This window comes from Trichoplax adhaerens, genomic scaffold, assembly GCF_000150275.1.
Source record: "Trichoplax adhaerens TRIADscaffold_3 genomic scaffold, whole genome shotgun sequence".
Taxonomy (NCBI): domain Eukaryota; kingdom Metazoa; phylum Placozoa; class Uniplacotomia; order Trichoplacea; family Trichoplacidae; genus Trichoplax; species Trichoplax adhaerens.
In genome coordinates, this window is record NW_002060945.1 from 9,133,179 (window position 1) to 9,156,485 (window position 23,307).

Sequence of the window (23,307 nt, forward strand, 5' to 3'; positions counted from 1 at the left end):
TCTTTTCATCTACATAAAAATAGAATTTAAAATAAAATTTGGAGAATAAACTACAAATATATTCAGGAATGGCAACTGTTGGTTATATCTATGCAGCCATATCCATTTTGATAAAATATTCTTTATACTATTAAAAACGTGATTCCTTGTCAATCTACAGTACAATGCTAAAATATATATTTGTTTTATTTCGCGAAATGGACTACTGAATTGTGCAAATCTCAGGGCTAGCAGACGTTTGCTCCTTTAAGATTGGGTAATAAGAAATCTTACTTTGCAGCTCTTTAAGCTCCACGTCTAAGCTATTAATGGTTTCTTCGTATGTTACAATCTTTCTGCCTAATTCTTTAATTTGAGTATTATACTCAATACCTTTCTTTTCGAGAGCTAGTTTGCCATTATTTAGAGCTTTATTCTCGCCTTAAAAACCATAACAGCAAGTAAAAATTATAGTTAGTATTAAGGCATTTTCAAAATCTTAATGCAGTAGAATAACCTATAGCCACTAAGTGGAGTACAGCAAGGAGAATATCCTGTTTACAAGTGTTAATCATAAGCCCAATTTAGCTTCACTGATACCTTTTAATTTTTCTAGTTTAGCCAACAACGTAACTAGTTGTTCGTCTTTATTAGCCAATTTCTGCTCTGTTGTACGCAAGTTAATGGCTAAAGCTTCCTTTTCCACTAAATGAGTAAATTAAAAAGTCATAAAATAGCCCGTATTCATATAAAGCGAAGTAGGTAAACAAATTTAATATCAATCATGATCCTTATTCGCAGTACTGTGTATAAATTGTGATTTTTAGGAAAATCTTTACTACTTCATAACCATTTATTCTTCGTAATACTATTGTATCCAAGATAGTTGTCAACTAATAATAACTTCAATAGTTGTTTTCATAATTTTATTCTACTTTAGCTTAACTTTGAGTATACACTGGTTTTATTAAAGATAGCTACTACGGGTTAACTGATGTAAATTCTCTTAGGATAGGTCAATAATATTCTACTTTATCTTAACGTTTAGGCTTGCATATCGTTACTAATATCTAACATGTAGACTAATTTATAGGAATTTGTAATTTGCATAGATATTCTACTTTAGCTTAACCTCTAGGCTTAAATGCCGCGAAAGTATGAACTAGTTAATGAGAGCTTGTAGAGATATGCCCGCGGATGATTTTGTAATAAAACTTTACGATACTTTAATTTAAGTTAAGAGCAGATTTTGTGAAAGATAGCCACTACCTAACTAACAGTTATGTACTTCTTTTGCTGACCAATATTGTGCTTTAGCTTACCTTTAACGCTTTCGAACTCTGTCTTAAAGTGCTCAATTTCCTTTTCTAGCTCAATCGTCTTAACTTGTGCATCATGAGCTTTCTTTGCTAATGCGTCATTTCGATCTATAGTGGTGTATGAGTAAATAATTGTGTTATTAGCACTTGGTATTTACCTCACTGTGAAACCATAGTCACTTAAATTATAAATCTATTATCCTCTTTGCTGCCCTAATATGTCATAAGTTTGTATATATATTTTAAAAATTGAAAATCATTTCCATGCTAAGTTGATTAATGAGATACTTAAAAATTTAGCGTTAAATCATTGGAAAGCTTATATTCAGAACTGCTTTTGAGATTTTTAACTGATTCTTACTCAAATCGAAATAATTAATTTATATACTGCAAGGTATAAGAATTAATTTACATCAACTACTAAATATGGCCTATCATATAAATTTAACTCACTTATAACCAGTAGCAAGCAGACTAACCTTGCAAATAACGCAATTCATTTTCTTTATCATTAACTTTACTCTGGTAATATTGAACACTTTCTGCTAATTTATCTTTTTCTTTAGCCAATTTAGACCTTTCAGCTAGTATTTCCAATTTTTGATATATCATAAACATAATAAAATATTAGCATTCGATTCAAATCATTGATGCTGGCAACAAGTATTCTCGGGATTCAAAGTTCGATGAATAATTCCATAGGATATCAGGATATCCGGATAAAATGAAGGGGTAAATTATGAGTTGTTTTGTACAAACCTTCCAGTTGTGATATTTTACTTTTGAATTCTTGAATTTTGAGCTCGGTTTTATTTCTAAATTCTTCTAAATTGGCATAATCGACACCTTGTTGAAGAAAAACGATGAAAGGCAATATCATAAGAGAGGTTAGAGAAGGATTGGAAAATTGCTGTAATTTAAATTACTATTTACATTACACTAATAATGCTTCTAATGATCAGATAAAAGATAAAATAATCAGAGAGGTTAAAGTGGGATTAGTAAATTGTTGTAATTTGAATTACTATTTTAATTATACTTATAATGATCACTCCATTAGCTACTCTGATGATTTCAAAATATAGAAGATAGTTAACATACTAGAATTTCGTCGTTTATCTTTCGATGAAGCTTTATTAGAGCTAGGAGCATCTAATGTGCTGCTACTTTTTTCTCCTAGACAGGTGTAAGAAGAATGAAAATATTATGATACTTTGTAGAGCTGATATTATTTTAAGTCCAAATAAACATCATTCAGTAGGCTAACTATATCGCTTTCAATCTATCGATCAACTATTAGCCATTTTTACCGGATGGCTAAAGATGCTAATTCAATATCTGCTAAAGCTTACTAATTAAAGTATATTTAAACTGGCAAATATACTGCTGGACTGAGCATAGTATTGCTAGAAACTATCATCCTTTTGCGCTATCTAAACGATAAGATTGATCTAAAATATCCTTTGACGTATCAATTATACCTTCTAAGCAAATTGATAGTCATACTTTACTTAAGCTAAACGTGCTATTTATTTTAGCAAGACCTCGAATACTGGCTTTGTCTTCTTTATGTTCATTCGGTGATAGGAGACTAAGATCTGTGTCTAAAAGAAAGCCATATCATCAATATACGAGTCATTTTATATTTTTTGGACTATATAAGAAAAAGATGATCAATTTTGAAATAGGCAATCAATCCAATTGTATATAAAATTAGCTGTTGTAATGGGACAGTTAATAAAATGATTCGTTCAATATTACGGATATTTAAATAGAATTCGTTAAATGTTATTCGATATTAACTGTGTCATGAGACATTTAAATAAAATTATTCGTTCAGTATCACGGAAATTGAAATAGAATTGGTTAAATGCTATTCGATTTTGACCGCGTTATAGGACATGTAATAAAACAATTTAGATTAATGTTATGGACTTTGAAATAGAATTCATTAATTACTACTGGATATTGACTGTCATCGTAGGATAGGGAAGGTAATAAAAATGATTATTTTAATATAATATGGACTGTCATCACGAGATAGACACAGCAATAATCCATTAAATATGATGCCAGCTAACTGAATTGGAATGTATCTATTTCTGTGATACATTGGCTATCATAAGTCCAGGGCAAGAAAAATATTGGATTAAATGATCCATTACTGCTATTAAAGTATAATTCATTTATTTTCCTGCTCATTAAATTAACCATAGCGAAGAAAAATGCAATAGTTTTAATTGAATATAGAAGAAATACCATTTAAACGGATACTAATCCTTGAATGTTTATTGGAATGGTAAATGGACAATATAGCGATATTAAAAAACTTGTAGAGTTTACAGTGCGAGTACATGATAAAAGAAACTCCTATCATAAATAACGGCCCATCGAGGTATAAACAGTAGTTATAAATTTGAAAGTAGTTCTTTTGATTATATAGGCATTACGCTATTCCAACTCAAATGATAGAAGAAGGATTACCTTGATTAACACTTAGTCTGCTTTCACGCGAGGCTAAATTCTGATTTGATTTTCTTTTCAGCGAGTTATCCTTGCTGACGAGACTTTCTACAATAGATGAATAAAAAATGAGACAGTAGAGTTAGCTAATATCAAAGAAAATGGGTAGGTAATCGATTTAACTTTTCCACCAGTTTTCTAATACCGATAGTCGACAACTGAGCTACCAATTTGAAAGAAAATGTATGCACAATCTTGCACATTTCAGTACTAAATTGATAATGCACGTATTTGACAGCTGAGCTATCCATTTGAAAGAAGATTAATGAGATATTGCCCTAACTTCTCTTGGTAAAATTGATCATGCAAGTGGTCGATTTAATAGGAAATGCACAAGTAATCTATTTTACTTTTATTTTCGTTTACACCACAAAATGAATCAGTAAGTTAACTGATTTAATGGATAATCTGCAAATCAATGAATCATTGGTCTGGTGTGATGAATTTGTAAACATGTCCGTTCAATTCTCAAACTGAACGTGGAAAAGGATAATACTATCTAGTTTAACCTACTACGACTGGATTTCGCTATAGTGAGAAAGAATTAGGCGTAAATTATATTAAAATCATGTTTAGCAGAAAGAATGCTCAAATCTACTCTTGCAATCTAGTCGAAAAACCATCCAATTGAATTGTATAAAGCAATTACCCCTACTACTGCTACTGCTAACACGACGTCCGTGATTTGTAACAAATTGAACATCTTTAATGGAATCCAGGATATGTTCTTTATTGGGCATGGAACGAACTAGCTTTTCCAACTTCTGCTTAGCTTTTCTACCGTAGTGGTTGTCGTATAGAATGTAAGTTTTTTGCGCTTTCCTCATGGCTTTCTTGAGATGCTCAATGGCTTGTTCAGGATTTATCTTAACGCCATATCCGTTCATATACATAACACCTAAGTGGTAATGAATGCGAACTTGTTTAAACCATTGCTTTTCCAAAGCATTTCGATAGCTTTGTATGGCAGTTTCGAAAAATCGAAATCCTTTCTCGGAATTCCTCAGTAAAGTACTTGCCGCTTTCGTATAGACTTTCCCTAGGCGATATTTTGCATGACCAGAATAAGATTCATCATCTGAACGAGCAGCATAATCATATAATTTTATAGCTGAATCAAATGAGGATGGAGAAACCTTTTTCTTCTCTACTAATTTTGCTAATTTAATATACGCTGGAAAGTAATTCATTTTAGCAGCACTAGCATAGTAATGCGCTGCTAATGAATAATCGATACCGACACCGATGCCTTTCTCGTACATAAAGCCTAAAATTTGCAATGCTAATTCATTACTTTTATCGCTGGTATAGTCATGAGCAACAGCTGCAGTTTGGAATAATTTAATAGCATTTTGGACGTTGGATTTAACACCAGCAATGCCAAGTAAATTATATAAGCCAAGATAGTAACCGACCACGGTATAATTATATTTGGACGATTGCTTGAAATATTTATAAGCTTTAATTAAATCTTCTTCATGACCAACGGATAAATAGCCAAATAACAAACAGCCAAGATAAAATTGAGCTCTTGGATGGCCAAGTTGCGCCGCTTTACGCTCATATTCTTCTTCTTTATGCCGATCTTTAGTTACACCTAAGCCATTACGATACATTTTAGCACCCAAGTTAAAATAAGCCGAGGAATTACCAAGTTGTGCTCCACGCTCGAAATAATTTAACGCTTTACTGTAATCTTGGTTATTACTATATTTAGTCAATTGTAAGGTAATATAACCCAATTCGTTGTAGATTTGACCAGCTTCTTGATTGGATAACTGGTCGATCGACTGTAATTTTTTCAAGTAATTAATTCGAGTTTCTTCTAGTGCTCTTTTCCAATGACTTGAGCGCTTATAATGACTCCATAATTCGTCATGGGCTCGGGTAAACCATGGATCTTGCGACGCCGATTTAAGATACATGTGTAACTTTAATTGAATTAATTCTTCTTCATCGACAATCCGTACACAATCGGATGTTCTGCCGCCTTCTCTAGTACCATATAATTGATAGGCAGTATATTGAGCGCCAGGATGATTTCCTTCAGCCGCAATTTTATAATTATAAAATGCTTTCATGGCATCTTTTTTAGTCGATCCTAGTCCATATTGGTAGACATAGCCTAGTTGGTAGTAAGCGCTTGGATCGTTACTTTTCAAGCTATCTACTCCATAATTTTTAGATGCATCGTCTTGTAATTTAATTTGCAATTGATTTGCAATATAGTGTTCGATAATATCGTTAATTTCTAATTTATTAATGCCGGCCATGATACGAAAATTCAAGTCTTTTACCACAATAACCTTGAACTACAACAAGCATAAATTCGATAAGAGAAGACATTAATAACCCATGGTAGTTATCTCCATCTATTTATAAAATTCTTCCGAATAAGGATAATTTTTAGGTCATTCAAGTGGTTTGGCTACAACTAGATGGCTAAGAAAGGAATAATTAATTTTGGATTGGGTTAAATATCTTATTGTCAACGTCGTCGTGATGGTACTAAAAGACCAGATAGAGAGGAGAATGGTACTGAATAGCAGCATTTACTCCTAGATGGAGGTTGGAAGTAATAATGATTACTGGAAATGATACAGAGTTTATCCAATTGTATCATCCAGTCGACTGGCATTTAATGGAACAGCTGTTGAATAACATCTAAAATCAACATTTATTATCATGCTATTATTGAGTAGGAGGTATGAGGTAAAATTCCTCCTAGTATCTGGATATAGATCATATTTGCATTGCTCATGAATGGTTCACGAAAGAAACTTATAGTAATTGAATACGTTTAAATAGACAAACTATGGCAGTAGAATGTTACTATAAGTTAATATTCTGCTAGACGATCTAGTCAACTCTAGCGTAGGTATGAATCAAAATATACTAATTGCTTAACCTCTTGGATAAAGCATCGTGATCATAGTTAAAATTCAATACCTTAATCTCTGATTAATCCAAAAGGTATTTCCGTATGATTAATGTTTAATTACTATAGAAGACAGCAATAAAGCTGTTCTATCAGCCAAAAAACTGGATCGAGAAATAGGGATTGAAGTACAATCCAACAGGTTTCTCTAATTCGGGGTATTGAAAAGTGACAAATTTTATAATTGGTTAATAAGAACAAGGCTAGTAGACTATACTGACTGAATTATTATTTGCAATGCAATTATTAGCAGTAGAGCAAATAATATTGGAAACTTGGGATTAAAGTAGTTCATTTCTTAAACTTGAATAATCCTAATACGATTACCATGATGGAAGAATTTATCGAGTATTCTTCTAGGCAAAATGAAGTCAGTTTGGATTGATTAAAGCAGTTTCTCTGATTGTGCTAGCTCCTAAATGCCATCTATATACTAATCATAGGAAAGATCAATAGAGTTTCGAAGTGATTCAATTTTTTTCATTCCATTGGTAATCGTTAGTGCTTTAAACAGCACGTAGAAACTATAAACTAAACTTGTAGACGCGATAGAATTCTCTATGATTTAATTTGATCGAGTACCGTAGTTTACTAGAATACTATAGCATCAGTGTAGATGGATAAGTATTATACACTAGCATGATAATTTATTTACACGAGTATATTGATATTAAGCATAACAAGCAATAATAAAATCTCAAGACTACATGCTTCATTTCCTATCTTTAATAATTAATCATCAATGATTGTAGAATTGAGAAAATCCTAAAGCTGTTTTTCAAGTTTTGTGATCATCCTGATGTTGAAATTATTAATGATATGGGTTTTGGGTAAAGAGATTACGGGTAAATTAATTAGTTTTATCCGGCATTGTCAAGCATAAAAGAATTAAAGTAATTTGATATATCAGATGTCAAAAGTAGATGAACCTAAGCCATTTTTAGCCTTGAATGAGGATTAATATTAAATTTGTCATAAATGGATCTACAGTACGAGCGCTAAGTCTAAACCCATTCTAAAAGATGTTTAAATCAGTTCACGATTTATAGATCACAAAACTAATATTAGCTGCCAAATTGTTTATTTAAATTACTCAATTTCATGGATATCGTATAAAAAAATAAGCATTTCCTTAAGAAAAGCGTTATATAAAAATGTACAGTGAAGGAACTCAACTAGTTATCAATTGTAAATATCTCTATCTATGTCTACTAAGCCTTCATTCATTACAAGCAAAGCTGATCCAAGTAATATAAAATTATATGAATTTATATTACACAGGTAGAAGTATCAATATTTTAAATTGTCTACCTAAGGAGTAATGTTTTATATACAAGACTAATCCGAAATATTATACAACAATTGTAATGAATTAGAGTTCATAGGCACTCCATTCTACAGTCTTTACCTAATACAGGAATTCGTCTGATTTTTGTATTATGTCAGCTTTCCTGTAGCAAAGATTATGCATAAAATTGTTAAGTTTAAATGGACTACTGTCTGATGAATTCATATCCCATCCTAGGCAAGTTCAGTGCGATTTTCTAGGAATTAACTCCAACTGATGTCTGGTTTTGTGGTGCAAGTTTTGCGCTAAGGCTATCCTCAGCGTTACTGGCGGTGTCACTAATGGAAGAAATAGAAATTTTACTTCGATAGTATTTTACATTAAATAGTATAGGATATTATTATAATATTTCATTTCTCGGCAATATGTTATAACCATATGGAGTCAGAATAATGATTACAGCCTTACCCAGCTACGGACTGTCTTCGTCCCAAGTCAAAAATAGGATACTCTTCATCTAAATATTCCGGGCCAGCTTTTTCTACTGTAAACGGAACAGTTGTCATCGTTAATACCGAATCATATTACATAACTTAAATTAAAAGAAATACAGCAAGTTACTATACGACCCTGACTACTTTATGAGTTAGAGTTAAAGTGATATAACCTATGCGTTAATGAAAAAATTCCTAATTAGAATATCCCAACATAACTCTACATAAGTCTGTCTACTTACTACTGTTGGCCAATTGATCAGTAAGCCATTCAGATTGAACCCCAGATTGAACCCCGGACTGAACCCCAGATTGCGGCAGCTCTTGACGAATATTTGGCTATAAATAAAAGTAATTTAAATTAGGCACAGTTTTATTTTTTAGATGGATATTAATGACCGACCAAGAAGTGGTTCACAGATTAGCTAAGGTTATCTTATCAAATTTTCACATTAAGATTTTTAAATTTGTAGAGAATTATAATATAATTTATAATCCGAATATGTACGCGCTAGAATCGTACCAGTGGCTTTTTATGTGTTTCAGTTGAATTGTTATTATCAACCTGTAATCGAATAACCAGCAGACGGATCATCATTAGTATTGATATTATCGATATTAAAATACCTAATAAATAAATGCAGTGCTTAATTCACTTTTTCTTCATTAAAATATCTATCAGTCTTGTATACGAGTTAAGCAGTTAACGAAAAATCACACCTTTTAACCAGATAGTACACTTTTGATAAGTAGATTAATTTTTTATCTGGTGACTGAATTGTCTTAGTGATTACATATAGCTTAGCTTAGCCCGATTTACCCAATTGCATCGGTTTCATTTCATGTAGTAGTAATATGATCATGCATACAGTATTAAATCTCGATAAATGATAACATGGATTGTTTATCAATTATAATATAATAAATCATTTAGGGTAGGGTATTGACCGTTAATTATTCTATATCGTGACTCTCCAAAAACAGTTAATTAAATTTAGTGTTACTAAATATAACATCCTAGAATGCATTTAGGAGTGTGTCATAACGTCTGAATATTAATAAAATCCATTAGGATTACCAAGTAGGCGACACCAGCAGGATGTAATGTTGCTGCTTGACGCTGAAGCGAAGCCCTTAAAAAGCTCTCATTTTTTAGTGCCATCATACTAAAGTAAACAATTATAGCATAAGATATCTTTTAAGTAGGTATTCGTTAACATCATGAAATAAATATTGATTCGGAATAATATAGGGTCAAAATTAAAGCGAGCTTACGTTTGCTGAATTACGGTCGTTTTCTTTTCCCATGTCATATTGATTCTTCGTATTTCCTTTTCCAGTCTAAATAAACATCATATCATCATTATTTTGACAATTATACTACTAGACATTATAGAAAGCTGATTGATAAATGCTAATGTACTCATTGACCTAGAATATCAAGTGATAAGCAAACCCAAATTTTTGTTTGCCTCTATGATTCATACAATATTATGCTATTACAAAATAGCTACTTCACTTTTTTTATAGCTTTACCTGATGATTTCGTTTCGTTGCCGCTGTACTAATCCTTCTAACTTTTGGATCGTTAATCTATCGTCAGCAGTAACAGGACTACGTTCAATCCTTTCCTATTGAGTGATTGGATCAAAAACATAGATATTTAATATTTCGAATTTACTGAATAGAGGACCAGTTATGTTTATTTTATATTTGGCTAACCATCAGTAATCGTCGGTCGGCAATTTTCTTTTGAGATAATGCCGCATTGAAAGCTTCCTTTTCACGGGATTGTAACGCAGATCGTTCTCTTTCTATCTGTTCGTTCATCTAATAATTAAAAGCAATCAAATGCTTAGCTTTAATCTCTTTATTTATCTAAATCCTAAGCCAAAATAGCTCGCTTAGTGTGAATCTTACATCCTGCGTAATTTTATCAATATGGCGTTTCATATCTTTTTCATGTTGCTTCTTTTCTTCACTAAACTACATTGGATATGAGAATAAATGAAAAACTGTGTACGTAAATTTTATTGGTAAAATATAGTAAACTGCTGTAGAATGTTCACTGTATAACGACTGATTTCTAATTTGTTAACAAATTGGCTCTTACAGTTTCCATAATTTTTTCTTTTTCTTTCTCACTAGTTGCTCTGATTAGATCGATTTCATTTTGCAGCTAATATTTATAAAATTAACTTATTAGAATATCAAAGGCAGTTAGAAGTATTTAAATGGCATTAGCGGCAAATGGAGATATAAATCTGCAAAGAAGCTCATTTGAATAGCTATCTATTCATAAGCTAATAACTAACCTGACGAACTTTCAGTTGCTCTTTGTTCAGAGCTTCGGTAACTAAATCCTTCTCTAAAGCTAAATTTCGAAACAATATCAGTTTATTGTGTTACTCGCTGCTTTAAGCAGATTGAGCTATCTATTGATTTAAATTTTTCCTGTGATAAATTATTATTTTGCGTGTAGCCTATCCTACTTGACAAGCTAACTAAATGACTGATTATAAATGAGTTTTACCGATTTAAATGATAAGTTAACATCGCCATTAATATCTCGATTGACTCGATTAACAACTATACGCATGTATAATAATAATAACATCTTACATATTTTACTCTTTTCTCTTTTCTTTCGATCTATCTCTTTTGCCATCTCATCAATCTTTTCTTCTAGCTTGTTGACTATAGCATTTAATTCTTCAATTTCTGTATTATCAGGTTCTGGAGGTAGAGGAGCATCTGCGGCAGCCTTTATCCGTTTATAAAATTGAAAAGAAACATAGGGATATAAAATATCAAAAATTGCTTTCCGAACGATTAAAGGAAGGTAAAGAATTGCGCTAAATAAGATTTTTGAATTCTAATCGAATGTAATACCTCATATAACATTTGGTTATGTTGAGCCTCTTGGCGCGCTTCTTCCAACTCGTGTTGTAATCGTTTAATAATATCATTATCGTCACCAGCATCATCGATAAGGTCTTTAATCCTAATTAGAATTGATTTATAGTTCAGATAACTTACAGTATAGATCACTTTCATGAGATTTGTAGATTAAATTGGTATCTGTATCTTTAAAGTTGACTTATTGACTTTAGCTACCAAACTGATAACATACTGTTCTTCAAGTTCTTTAATTGCTTTCTTATATCGATCAGTCTCTGCCTCTATCTGATCATCGAAAAAATCACTATGATCGATTGCAATTTGCTTGATAGCATTCGATAGTTGTTGCCGACAACTATGCCTGACGACTTCAACTCTCTATATCAATCAAAGTAAAAGCGATATTTTAAGTAACTTAGTAATATATTTAACATCTACTTTCAGAACTTATACAAATAATCAGCCTCATTTCAAGAATAATCTTGGTTACCTGTTTATGAAGTTTTTCTAATTCTTCCACTTTATCATTAACGCGACAATATCTACAACAATTAAATTGATAGAGGAAAAAGAGTTAATTTACAATCAAATAGTAGGGCATTACGGATATAGGATCATAACAAGTTTAATTTCATGTATCGATTAGAAAAAGTATAGGTGTACTTACAATTCTAGTGAACGCTGTTCTAATCTATTTTCATAATCTGCTAGCATATTATGTTTAGTCAAACGAAATTCTCTTTTCAATCGGTCTAACTCCTAATTAGGCAACAAATGTTTCATGGTAGTATAAGTAATTAATTATTGACTTTAATGGATTTAGAATAATTCTAATACCACGTTATAACACATTTGTTAGCTTGAATAACAAGATGATGCACAATGTCCATCTATTTAGTTATATCTTAATAAATTACTGCATGCAATTTAATCCTTAAATTTTATATGTTCTATTTCAAGAGCAAAGTTATGACAGAACATACTAGACGCGCCATCAAAGGTAGAGATAGTCCCAGTTATGTCCTTTATAAATTTTTACCTCAATTAAATCTTGTACTACTGTTGTCATTTCCTTGATATCAACAATTTCTGATGTTTCGGTTTGTGTAGCAATATCTTTATAAAAGAAGCCAGCTTTATAGTCTTCAGCCAAAGATGGTCTATAGTACAGCGAATTAGAATTATATTAACAACGGCACATTATTTACTGTAATTCCCTTTAATCAGTAAAGGTGTATGATTTCTGTGGTTACATGCTTCCATTAGCGTGTAGCCATCGTTTTGTCGCTATATACAAATGCATAATAAATAAAATTCATTATTGCGCGTGCTATACTGAAACTTTTATATCAATTACTGGAATAGTGTGATACTTAAAATAATATAATATGGGTCGGCAGGGGATGATGCTAGTTCGTTATAAACACTCAAATTTATAATTTTGCGATAATGATTTATATTTTTGATATTAAAATATCCATTTATGATTAGAAATGTAAAATAGGTGAAAGATAGTCATCTTTGAAAGAAATTAAAGTATCGACAATGCATAGTAGGCGATAACAGACACAGCCATACAGAAAGGGCTAATAATGTGAAATGAAATAGAGTGACCTTCATGTATAGTATATCGTTATTTATTAATGACTAAGATTCTAAATGGTTATAAACTATATCTAAAAACGAAAAGAACGATAATTTACAAATATTCCTCTTTTGGTGGTAAGGAAAGTTGATTCATTAAAAATATAGCGGTGTTTAGTTAAGTCATATTGAATGGGAATTGATTTGGTATTAACTGCATTGTATAGTACTGGCAGTTTTCTGATCGTTGATAACTGTTGGTATAATATTTATTCGGACTAATCAAGACAATCTATTTTAATATTATCCTATCTAATTTACCCTATTATAAGCTGCAATTTTTTAAATTGATAGTATGATAAGGTAGCTGAAAGATTTTATTAACACTGTAGTAAACACTTAATCAAGATGCCCTTTCTTATAGTATGTTTTAGTGCATTATAAAACTTGCATGCAGTAGTAGTATTTCATTACTCAATAAAAATATCAAGATGAATTATGTAATTTATCAATTGAATGCTGTCCCTAAAGTAGAATAGTATAGCAGCTATCGGAAACGTACTCGCCGAGTATCGTCTAAATCAATGCAAAGAGGCCACATCATGACTTACTTGAATTTTTCATAAATACTATCATCATCCTCAGTATCAAGATTTTTGATAGAGTCATTCTCTTCGGTAATACTTTTTCTAGCATAGCTATTTGTAGGGGATTGTGAATTACTTTGGAGATTGCCGAAAGATATCCTAGTCGCCATCGTCGTTACTACGATACGCCAAGGTCACAATAAACTACTTAACGAATGATAAAACGCCTTGCCTTGAGTATTAATCTACCTTCAAACCTATACTCTTTACTTTTCAAGTAAGGCGATTCTGTATGTTAATGTACTTTAAGGTACGAATTACTTAACTTATTATTGACTTGTAGCATCCAGCACTAGTTTTAACTCGGGTTGTATTCGCCGTAGCCATTGACAACAACGGCGTACAGTACAAAGACAGTACATTACAGTGCACAGTACTGTAATAAAGTACTGTACGAGTAATGTAGTGTACTGTATGTTACGCATGCGCAGCACTGTCGAAGAGATTTAAAAATACTGCATGATAGAGTTTGAAAATTTTCTTGTCGCCATTTTGCGTGGAGTGGAAAAACTTTCATTGCTTCAAAAAGTATGTCAATGAGGCAGAAAATCTTTACACTATGCTGCAAACAAAACCTTATTTCATGACATCTGTTCTACACGCGTGTGGATAGCATTGTACTGTTGGCGGTATTGCCTTATCATCAACAATTCTTAAACGTAGGAGATGGAATCGTACAGTTTACACGCATTCAAAGTGAATGCACGCGTATAAAAACGTATACCAATTTAAAATCCAGAGGTAAAAGTGATACTAGTGAAATTCCAGCGTAAAGCACGTATAGCTATGGACTACTAAGAGGAAACCTAGGTTTTCTTCCAATAGTCCATGGTGTAGCATACAATACTCATATGTTTATATCGTTTACGTATACAGTAATATTCGTCTGCTATACACACACGCACAGAAGCCATTTTTTGCCGCATTTTGGCTCTTGGTCAGTCAATTACTGTATATTTGGAGGATATCCGTTCGATGTCAAGGTCTTTAGCGTTGGATACAGAAACAGTGTCACGACATAACTTGGTTTTGATCCATTCTGTAGAACTAATCTGTATTTTTTCTCGATCTAAAGTACAGTAGTACCGAGTATCGCAGGTAAATAATATACAGTATAGTGTATAAAATGGATACAGAATGCGTATTATGTACAGTAAAAATCGGAATTAGACTCGTCGTCAGTCTGTTTTTAATTTTAGTAAGCTTGGCTGAGGAGAAGTGATATCAAGTACTTTTTGAGTGTCATGATAGAGGTTTAAAACAATCGCTTCTGCTCTGTCTCAAAGCTTTAATCGGGTACAAATGATCAGTTTTGCTTGAAAGTAACCGACGGCATGGTGCTTCGATCGAAATTATTTTACCAGCTAATCTTAGCATTTGAATACTCAATGAATTACTGTATAATGGAATCTGATCGGGGATTAGCAAAGTCTTTAACAGCTATTTCTCTCATATCAAATCTGAAATAATAATAATTTACTTCGTTACATGGTAACAGATTCATATAAACTTACAACTACAACAAGTAGGAGAAATTAATTCAATAGCAAAGGCCATTGAAGTTACAATAAGCTACAACAGCTATAGGATCTGAAAGCCGGATATCAAGATGGAATCTTGGCAAATTTATAAGCTATACTACAGTTTTTACGGATATCTACTCATTTGATTAGCATTTTATCCTATGGAGAAAATAGGATTTTTAAAGCTATTTTCTTAAATGAATTTATTTATTTACTCTTATTGAGTAACTTAAGATAAATAAATAGATACGGTCGGAAAGCGGAGTTACAGGGGTTATTCGATATCGATTAAGTACAATGTGCTCACGGAAGTTTTCTATTCTTATTGTTAAGGTAATAATTCATAACCTTATCGCTACTATAACTACTTAGACAAGTCGTAGTAGCAATGTATTAAATCATAGGTAGATAAAGGGAGTAAAGTAAAACCATTAATATAGCGTATTTGTTAGTAATACTTGATCTTGGAGTTGCTGCGTCTGCAATCTGTCCAAACACTAAAATGGTATACTGAGACAGGCTTTACAGCGGATTTATTGCTTTTACTAATTATTGACTGAATAACCCAATGATAAGTCATTACGATCACCTGCAATAGAACAGACAACAGAACAATCCAATTTACAACTATGGTGGAGTTATCCAATAAGAATATGACGATTACAGTTTTGCTAATGGGGCTAAAATAAGTAAGAGAAGTGAAATAGGTATACTGGCTTAAGTACAGCGTTATGCGCTTAGATATCACAATACTGAATAGTAGCTGTCTATTAGGCCATTGGAGGAGCATATACTCCCGAGTCCTTGCTTATTTGATACTTGATGGCAACAATAGGGGTGTACATAAAGTACAAATTTAAGGTTCCAAATTTTCAGTCATAGGATATGAAATTTCAATAAAAGGACTAACCTATCATTGCCGTGATTTTATGCGGTATAGACGGATATGCTATGCTTGCTATTGTATAGACTATATTAGTAGGATTTATGAGGTAAAAGCACAAGGTCAGGAAACAAAGGTACCTATTCTTATAGAGGACTAAACTATTTTGCAAATACTTGAAATATTTCTAATTTAAACTAGTCATAATATTTACGGAAAAAGATTATTTTTAAAGTCATCGTCAGGAGACTAGGTGTTTTCTAAAACACTAAGCAATTTCAACAGATTCATAAAGTGTGATTTTGCATAGTTGATTGCCATAATAATTGGTCTATTATTATGAGGTTACGTACTTGAGATGAAGCAGGTTTACCTGATTTTCCCAGATAGGTTAAAAGCAACAGATCAGAACCTTAACCAATTTCCCTTTACCAATGATTTCCATATGATCAAATTGTGTTTGCAAGCTGTCTCAAACTATGCTTTTACGTGAAAACAATTTTTCTTCATCAATAATTACTTACTGGATCGAATAACATTTTACCACCTGTCTCAAACTATGCTTTCGTATTGTAATCATTGCAGTCCATCCATCGCATTATCCCCCCGAAAGCAATATTGGAATAGTATTGCAAATAGGTTTGATATAGGTTATGAAATGATAGGATATTGTTAACGGAAGATTGAAGTATACTGTCATGGTTAGCCCCTACAAATATCAAGCTATCGTATTTCAGTTTTTGAGACATAAAACATTGAATACAGTATCTTTCGATTATTTTGACACTTTACCAAGTTGACGCAAAGATTGCCTGCAAGTCAAGCCTCCTACCGGCAAAATATTGTATTTGTATTTTCCACCCGTGTATAATAACATGCCTATTTTGTAGCATGCAAGACTATTCAAATGATTGCAATTAAAGTATTGCCACCAAGACAGCATAAAGGGATGATAAACGGCTTGTGGAATTTTTGATTTACAGAGCCATGGACTACTCGACCCCAATTTCCCCCCTGTTCGTTACCGCTGCTTGGTTGGGAAATTTTGGGTTCAATGGTCCCCGACCGAGGCTGTCTTGGCCTTGCAGCGAATTGACAATGTCACGCTCTTGCTTTCATTCAATGCAAAAGTAAAATGAATCTCATCCAAGTCATGGCGAGTCGTAGTTTCCCATTTTTTACATTGCTATTTCCACCCAAAATAAAGGATAGTCTATCCCCCCCCCCCAAAAAAAAAATATGCAGGGTAGACGAGTCGTAGTTCACGCTTAGCAGATCGCTTTGGCGGTCTGCTAAGCATTGCCAGATGCATCAGTGGTAGTGAAATTGAATGGATGTGCAGTTCAAAGACAAGAGTGGTGAGGCACAAGTGTCATAGCAATCCGTGGTAGCAGAGTGCGCTTGACGTTATCCTAGTCCATCACGTCGAGTGAATGTGCAATCGGTGACCCGGCGGCATACGGTACAATGCAGTTACAGCGGATCGGATGAATGTGGCCAATCAATGCTGTCTTCAAGCAGACTAGTTCGTTGCAGTCGATCGATCCTGTTTACAATGGTAGAGTCAAGTACGTCAGTCAGTCAATAATGCGATCGACACCCAAAATGACCTGAATTCAAGTGTAGCGTACTACGGTGAGGTCAGATTGAAAAGTGAATTATTCACAGCGGCTAGCTATTGGTTTATACCAAGGTGACAACCACCTCTATGCTGCGTAACCCAATCAAATCAGTCAATTTATTATGATTAAAAGAATGATGCAGGTCAGTCTAGGGTACTACGGGTGTCCTTACTCGTCACCCCTACCGGTTGACTTGGAAAACTCCCAAATAATGTCGATCAAGTTGTCGCTGGTAGTATGGTCATCAGAGCCATGACAGCGTGACTGGGTCATGGTCAACTGTATGGTACCGGTAAAGCGACAAAACTAGAATTCCAATCAGACACGGTCAGCTCATATCACGTCCATTCCAACCGCGTCTCTAGCTGCCATACCAAGATGGACAGTGTAAAATGCGTTGAAAAAGGGCCTTGCAGGATAGCTGGAAGGATAATATACAAGTGCAGCGTTATGGACATTCGTTAAAGGGATGTCCAACATGAATGTGTGTACACTGTACCATCGATAGGCTTGTAAGGCACTCTTGCCAAAGCCAAGGAGAGGGAAAAAAACAGTTCAATTGTACAACATGGACTAAACCGCTGTACACATAGTTATACCATTGAATTTAGTCATTTATCACTGTATTGATCGTGAATTATTGTACAGTATAGAACGAGAATGCTATATGGTATCCCTCTTCTTTCCCAATACAGTAATAAATGATAACTTTGAGTCATAGTACAACATGGATTAAACCGCTGTACACATAATTATACCATTGAATTGAGTCATTTATTACTGTATTGATCGTGAATTATTGTATAGAACGAGAATGCTATATGGTATCCCTCTTCTTTCCCAATACAGTAAATGATAACTTTGAGTCATAGTACAACATGGATTAAACCGCTGTACACATAGTTATACCATTGAATTGAGTCATTTATCACTGTATTGATCGTGAATTATTGTACAGTATAGAACGAGAATGCTATATGGTATCCCTCTTCTTTTCCAAATACAGTAAATGATAACTTTGAGTCATAGCAACCGTATCGAATCAAATACATCACTCGATCCTCGGTAGGCAAATACCAAAGCCTACCGACCTATTTCCGTAAAGTGCAATATATTGGGTTCGTTCTCCAGTCAGCTACTGTAATTGGAATGAAAGTAGGCTACAGTTTAGCGCTACAGTCATCAACTCTTTTCTTGTTGAATCACGTCTAAAATGTTGGCGCCTGTAACTCTCACATTGACCTTTCTCCGTTTTGTTGATTAGCAAATACGCATCAAGTGTATCCCCCCCAAACAGGCGATGAAAACCATTTCACAACTTGTCCATAGTATTTATACGTATGCATTGCCGTAGGTCATCGTACAGGTTTTACTGCATGTTTGTCCAACTTTATGGAAATAGTATGGGTATTATTTTGGCTCCATTCAAGATTGCATGTATGCGTGTATTTTTTCCATCAGAACTGGATATATCCCCTTGCATGAACGCCGCTGGGGGTTTATTCTTGGTTTATTCTTTCATTTTGTTTTTTTGTTAACCGGATTACATCAGTCCGTTTTTCATCAAATCAAAAAAGTCATCCCCAAACGTATCTATTTGAATACCCAAGTCCATTCCTTGGAAAAGGCATGGAGTCAAATCATCCTCCCTTCAGTGGAATTGTCATTTTGCTTGGTGACTGACGAGTTTTGCAATGCCTTTTTTTTAATTTTTATTTTTTCGGGAAAGGGGGGGCGGGGGGTTATCTCCAGAATGAAGGCCGTAAGATTTCCATTCCGGCTATCCTACTGTATGATAAGTGCTAGCATCAAAAAGCCTGACAGTACTACGCAAGCTGTTGTTCTCTTTCAATTTTTGGCTGAAAATAAATGGACATCGATGATAACATGTGGAATAGAAGAATGTATGACGAGAAAGATGATTTTCAAGTTAGATTGATCGGATGATCTTGTACCATTTTGAAGGGTAGAAGATAGACGCTGACAATACTTTGGTCAATCGATCCAAGTCCAACCACCATCGATGGTGATACACAGTCCATTAGTGAGGCACTATACCATGACTATATCGTCAAAGGAAAAAGAGCGACATGATAAGTGCACAATGCTGCACCTTGTACAAATTGAGTTATTATTGTTATTCAATAAGGTTGCCATTGCAAGGTAGAAGTGGATCTTCTTGTTCCATCATAGTCAAATACAATATCAATAGAAGACTGTTTCAACACAATCTAGCCCTTGTCCAAGCCGCCACTACGCATCATCGTACTGCACTGCCTAGAATAACAATGAATGCACGTATTGATTCTCTTCCAGTTTAAGGTAAATGTCAGCCAAAGGGCTTGTCAAGGCAAAGGCAACTGCAAAAAGGAGGAGGAGAGAACGGTGAAAAAAGGCCTTGTGCCAATGAAGGGGGAAGAAACATTTTTTTTTACAGCTTACTTGGATAGAGTAAACTGGTTGTGTGCTTGTGTATTGAACACGTTGTAATGACGCTTTCATCATCCCAACCAACCTTGACAGTGGTTGTTATCCAATAGATCTCCAAGTGCAGACCACTGCCAACCAACTGGTCGATGCATTGCAATTGAACTGTTTGGGAAGCAACCAAATCACTCTACCTAATTAGGAATTTGCTACCTGTAGTTTGGGGATCTCCAGTAGTAGATTACGCTTGGATCATTACAACCCACGTTGAACCAATTCGTTGGCTCACCACATTGGGTGACAGCTTATCACTCAAGCCAAGTTTTTTTTTTCCCATCCTAGAATTGATTGGCAACACTTTTCCAACCACATCCTAACGACGTCGACGTGTCGTGGTAAATCCAACTTTTTCAACTGCAATGACGAGCACCAATAACCAGAGTCAACGTTGCCGAATTCGAATATTCCATAATGTTGAATTAGGTGTAATTCTACGCAATGGTAAAGAATATTTTTGCTTAACTCAGTTATACGATCGCTTATGGCCAAATACATCACGTATGACCACCTTTAATAGGATCGATAGGTTAAAATGCAAAAAATTAAGTTGTACTTTAGATGAATTGAATATGTTGAAAGGTATTAAAGCTCTTGGCAGCACGGCAACACGGACTACTCTACTACCTACCGATGAAGTCGAAAGACTGTATAATTATACTCAAGATAAGATCCAACGTCGAAAAAATAAGCAATTAAACACTTCCAAGCGTCCATATTCCAAATCCAATGATTCTCATACGCCTAATCGAAAACGAAGTAATTTCAATAAAAGGCCATTGCTTGATCGTAACTTACTTAAAACGACAACAAGCAAAACTACACGGAAACCAATGACATCCAATGGGTCCGTCACCAATCATCCGAAAATGCCCAAAAATAAATCCCATACTAACCATTCTGATGCTAAATGTACAAAGCGCTCATTCATCAACAGGAAGAATGGTAAAAATAATACCAATAACGTAATCAATCATTCTGCCTTGCTCGCCTCTGCTACAAACGATTTTTATCCCTCCAATCAAAATGGTGGTCCAACCATAGCAACAGTCTATCATTCCAACATCGACCATTACGACAAACATCATTTCTATCAAAATGATGACGACGATGTCTTTTCCGATGATGAATTATCATTCAATTTAGATCAATTAGACGATGAAGAATCCAGTGAAGGATCTATCTTAACAACGTCATCATTTCTACTTGGATTGCAAAGTGCTACATCCATTTCATCCGATGATGATGAAGGCTATACTCATAAAAATGGCATAAATCACTTGCAATCGAATACTATACCATTGGCAAATAATACTACAAGAAGAGGTCGAAATTTAAAATGTCAAGAGTTTGTTGACAATAGCGGGAAAAGTCTACAGCCGTCTGTCAATCAAGATAAGGAAGATTTTGATAATAATGGCATGCTAATAACTAAAGAAGATAAAGTGATGAAAGATGTTATAGTTATACGCAAGGATAAAAGTAGTCGATGGTTAGTTTCAAGTCGACAAAGTAGTCAAAGTGAAGAGGAAGATGTCGATAATAAAAATCTTTGCCGACCAACTAGTAAGAGATTAGCTTCCACTACTGTCAGAAACAACGGTAAAAAGGCTAATCGAAAACGCAGTCGTCTCGATTCTAGTACGCATTCATCATTAAATATTCGAATTAGACGCGAGGGTAGTTCAGTTTCCGTCATTTCTAGTCATAGTAGTAATTCTAGTTACACCGATTGTACAACCGGTGCAAGTCTAATAAGTGGAGATGGTGCTAATGATAGCGCTCTCAAAGAAACCAATCTACAAAAAATGCCCTCCAATAACCCGATTCATCAAGATGATAGCGTCAAGACTGACAACCATAGTAGGAATACTAAGAAAACCAAGCGGAATATGGATATTCTACCGGATAAAACTGCCGATGATATCAATTATAACTCGCAAGTAGTTGGTAGAGGTCAAGCATTCCATCCTTATAAGAAAAATATGAATAACAACACCATAACCAAGAAATCCACTTTAGCTTCGTGGAATCGTAAAATAAGCAAATCAAATTTCAGTATTCAATCAGTATTTAATCATTCTTTTCCCAAATTGACTGTTCAAAATGGCGACTTATGCCCTGCTGATAAACTTTCTATTCGAGATGATAGCAAGATTGAAGATGATCATCCTATACTATCATGGGAAGTTGGCAAAGAAGTTCTCGGTAACAGAGTAACTAGCCGTCGTAAAAAGTCTGGCTTAATTTCCAGGACTAAATTACCTTAAAAAGTGTCAAAAAATTGCCATCTTGTATCACCCTCGTGTGATAAGAAAAAACTGCAAGGTATGCTGATTTCAAAGAAGAACTGCCAGTTTATCCTTTATAACGACTCTTTATCTTATTAATATGATTGTTGCCAATGAAAGTGCAACTATATTTATATCAAAAATATATCAACTTATTAATACTATAAACTGTTGGTTTCTAGTTTTGTAGAGGCCTCCAGTTTCTCCAACAAATATTTTTTTATACTAGACGTCAATGTTTCTATAATAAGATATGTTTGTAATTCTCTCTACTATACGTAGATCACCGTTCATTTAAATGCCCACATTTTGTCAATTTGTATTTCAAATTAAACGAATTGTTGCCAATAATGCATTGTCGGAAATCAATTGGGCTACTTCTTCCTACTTTGTATGAAATAAATTGCATTTACTGTTAGCTTGATGATAAATGAAATTCTTTTGCCAATAATACGTACATGGGCAGAAATCGATTGTCTTATTTTTTTTCCTACTTTGTATGAAATAAATATGATTTACTGTTAGTTTGATGGTAGCGAGCATACAATTGTATTAATTATTACCACATGCGCTAGCAAATCCGTCAGATTGGAACATCTAAGCAGTCTTGCATTGGCTAGTGCTTACAAGAATACGTTTAATTCCAACAATTTAGTGGTAATAGAACTTCAAACCCACTTTCAGTAGCTGATCATTACGATTATTTTGTAAATTTTAAAATTTTTTCCCGTCATTGCAATTTCGGCTTGATATGGTAATAAATAGAAACTTGGGCCAACATTTTTGTAAGCTGTAATAAAGTTGCTCCTTGATTGGTAAAGTTACGCTTAC

The 23,307-nt window shown here is 33.8% G+C and overlaps 2 protein-coding genes across 2 annotated transcripts; one reads left to right on the forward strand and one right to left on the reverse strand.

Annotated features, from left to right (window-relative positions):
- Nucleotides 1–8,303: 8,303 nt before the first annotated feature.
- On the reverse strand, nt 8,304–13,783 carry TRIADDRAFT_55045 (uncharacterized protein; the record flags this gene model as incomplete). Its single annotated transcript, XM_002111235.1, has 18 exons — nt 8,304–8,385; nt 8,516–8,591; nt 8,784–8,880; nt 9,065–9,106; nt 9,620–9,707; nt 9,817–9,882; nt 10,078–10,172; nt 10,264–10,371; nt 10,462–10,527; nt 10,655–10,720; nt 10,857–10,915; nt 11,164–11,305; nt 11,434–11,545; nt 11,675–11,820; nt 11,933–11,984; nt 12,110–12,201; nt 12,482–12,602; nt 13,638–13,783. 18 exons carry the CDS (start codon nt 13,781–13,783, stop codon nt 8,304–8,306), a joined length of 1,656 nt encoding a protein of 551 aa, XP_002111271.1.
- Nucleotides 13,784–20,547: 6,764 nt separating this feature from the next.
- TRIADDRAFT_55046 (uncharacterized protein) lies at nt 20,548–22,455 on the forward strand (the record flags this gene model as incomplete). Its single annotated transcript, XM_002110681.1, has 1 exon — nt 20,548–22,455. The coding sequence occupies one exon, from the start codon at nt 20,548–20,550 to the stop codon at nt 22,453–22,455; it is 1,908 nt and encodes a 635-aa protein (XP_002110717.1).
- Between the last annotated feature and the right edge of the window lie 852 nt (nt 22,456–23,307).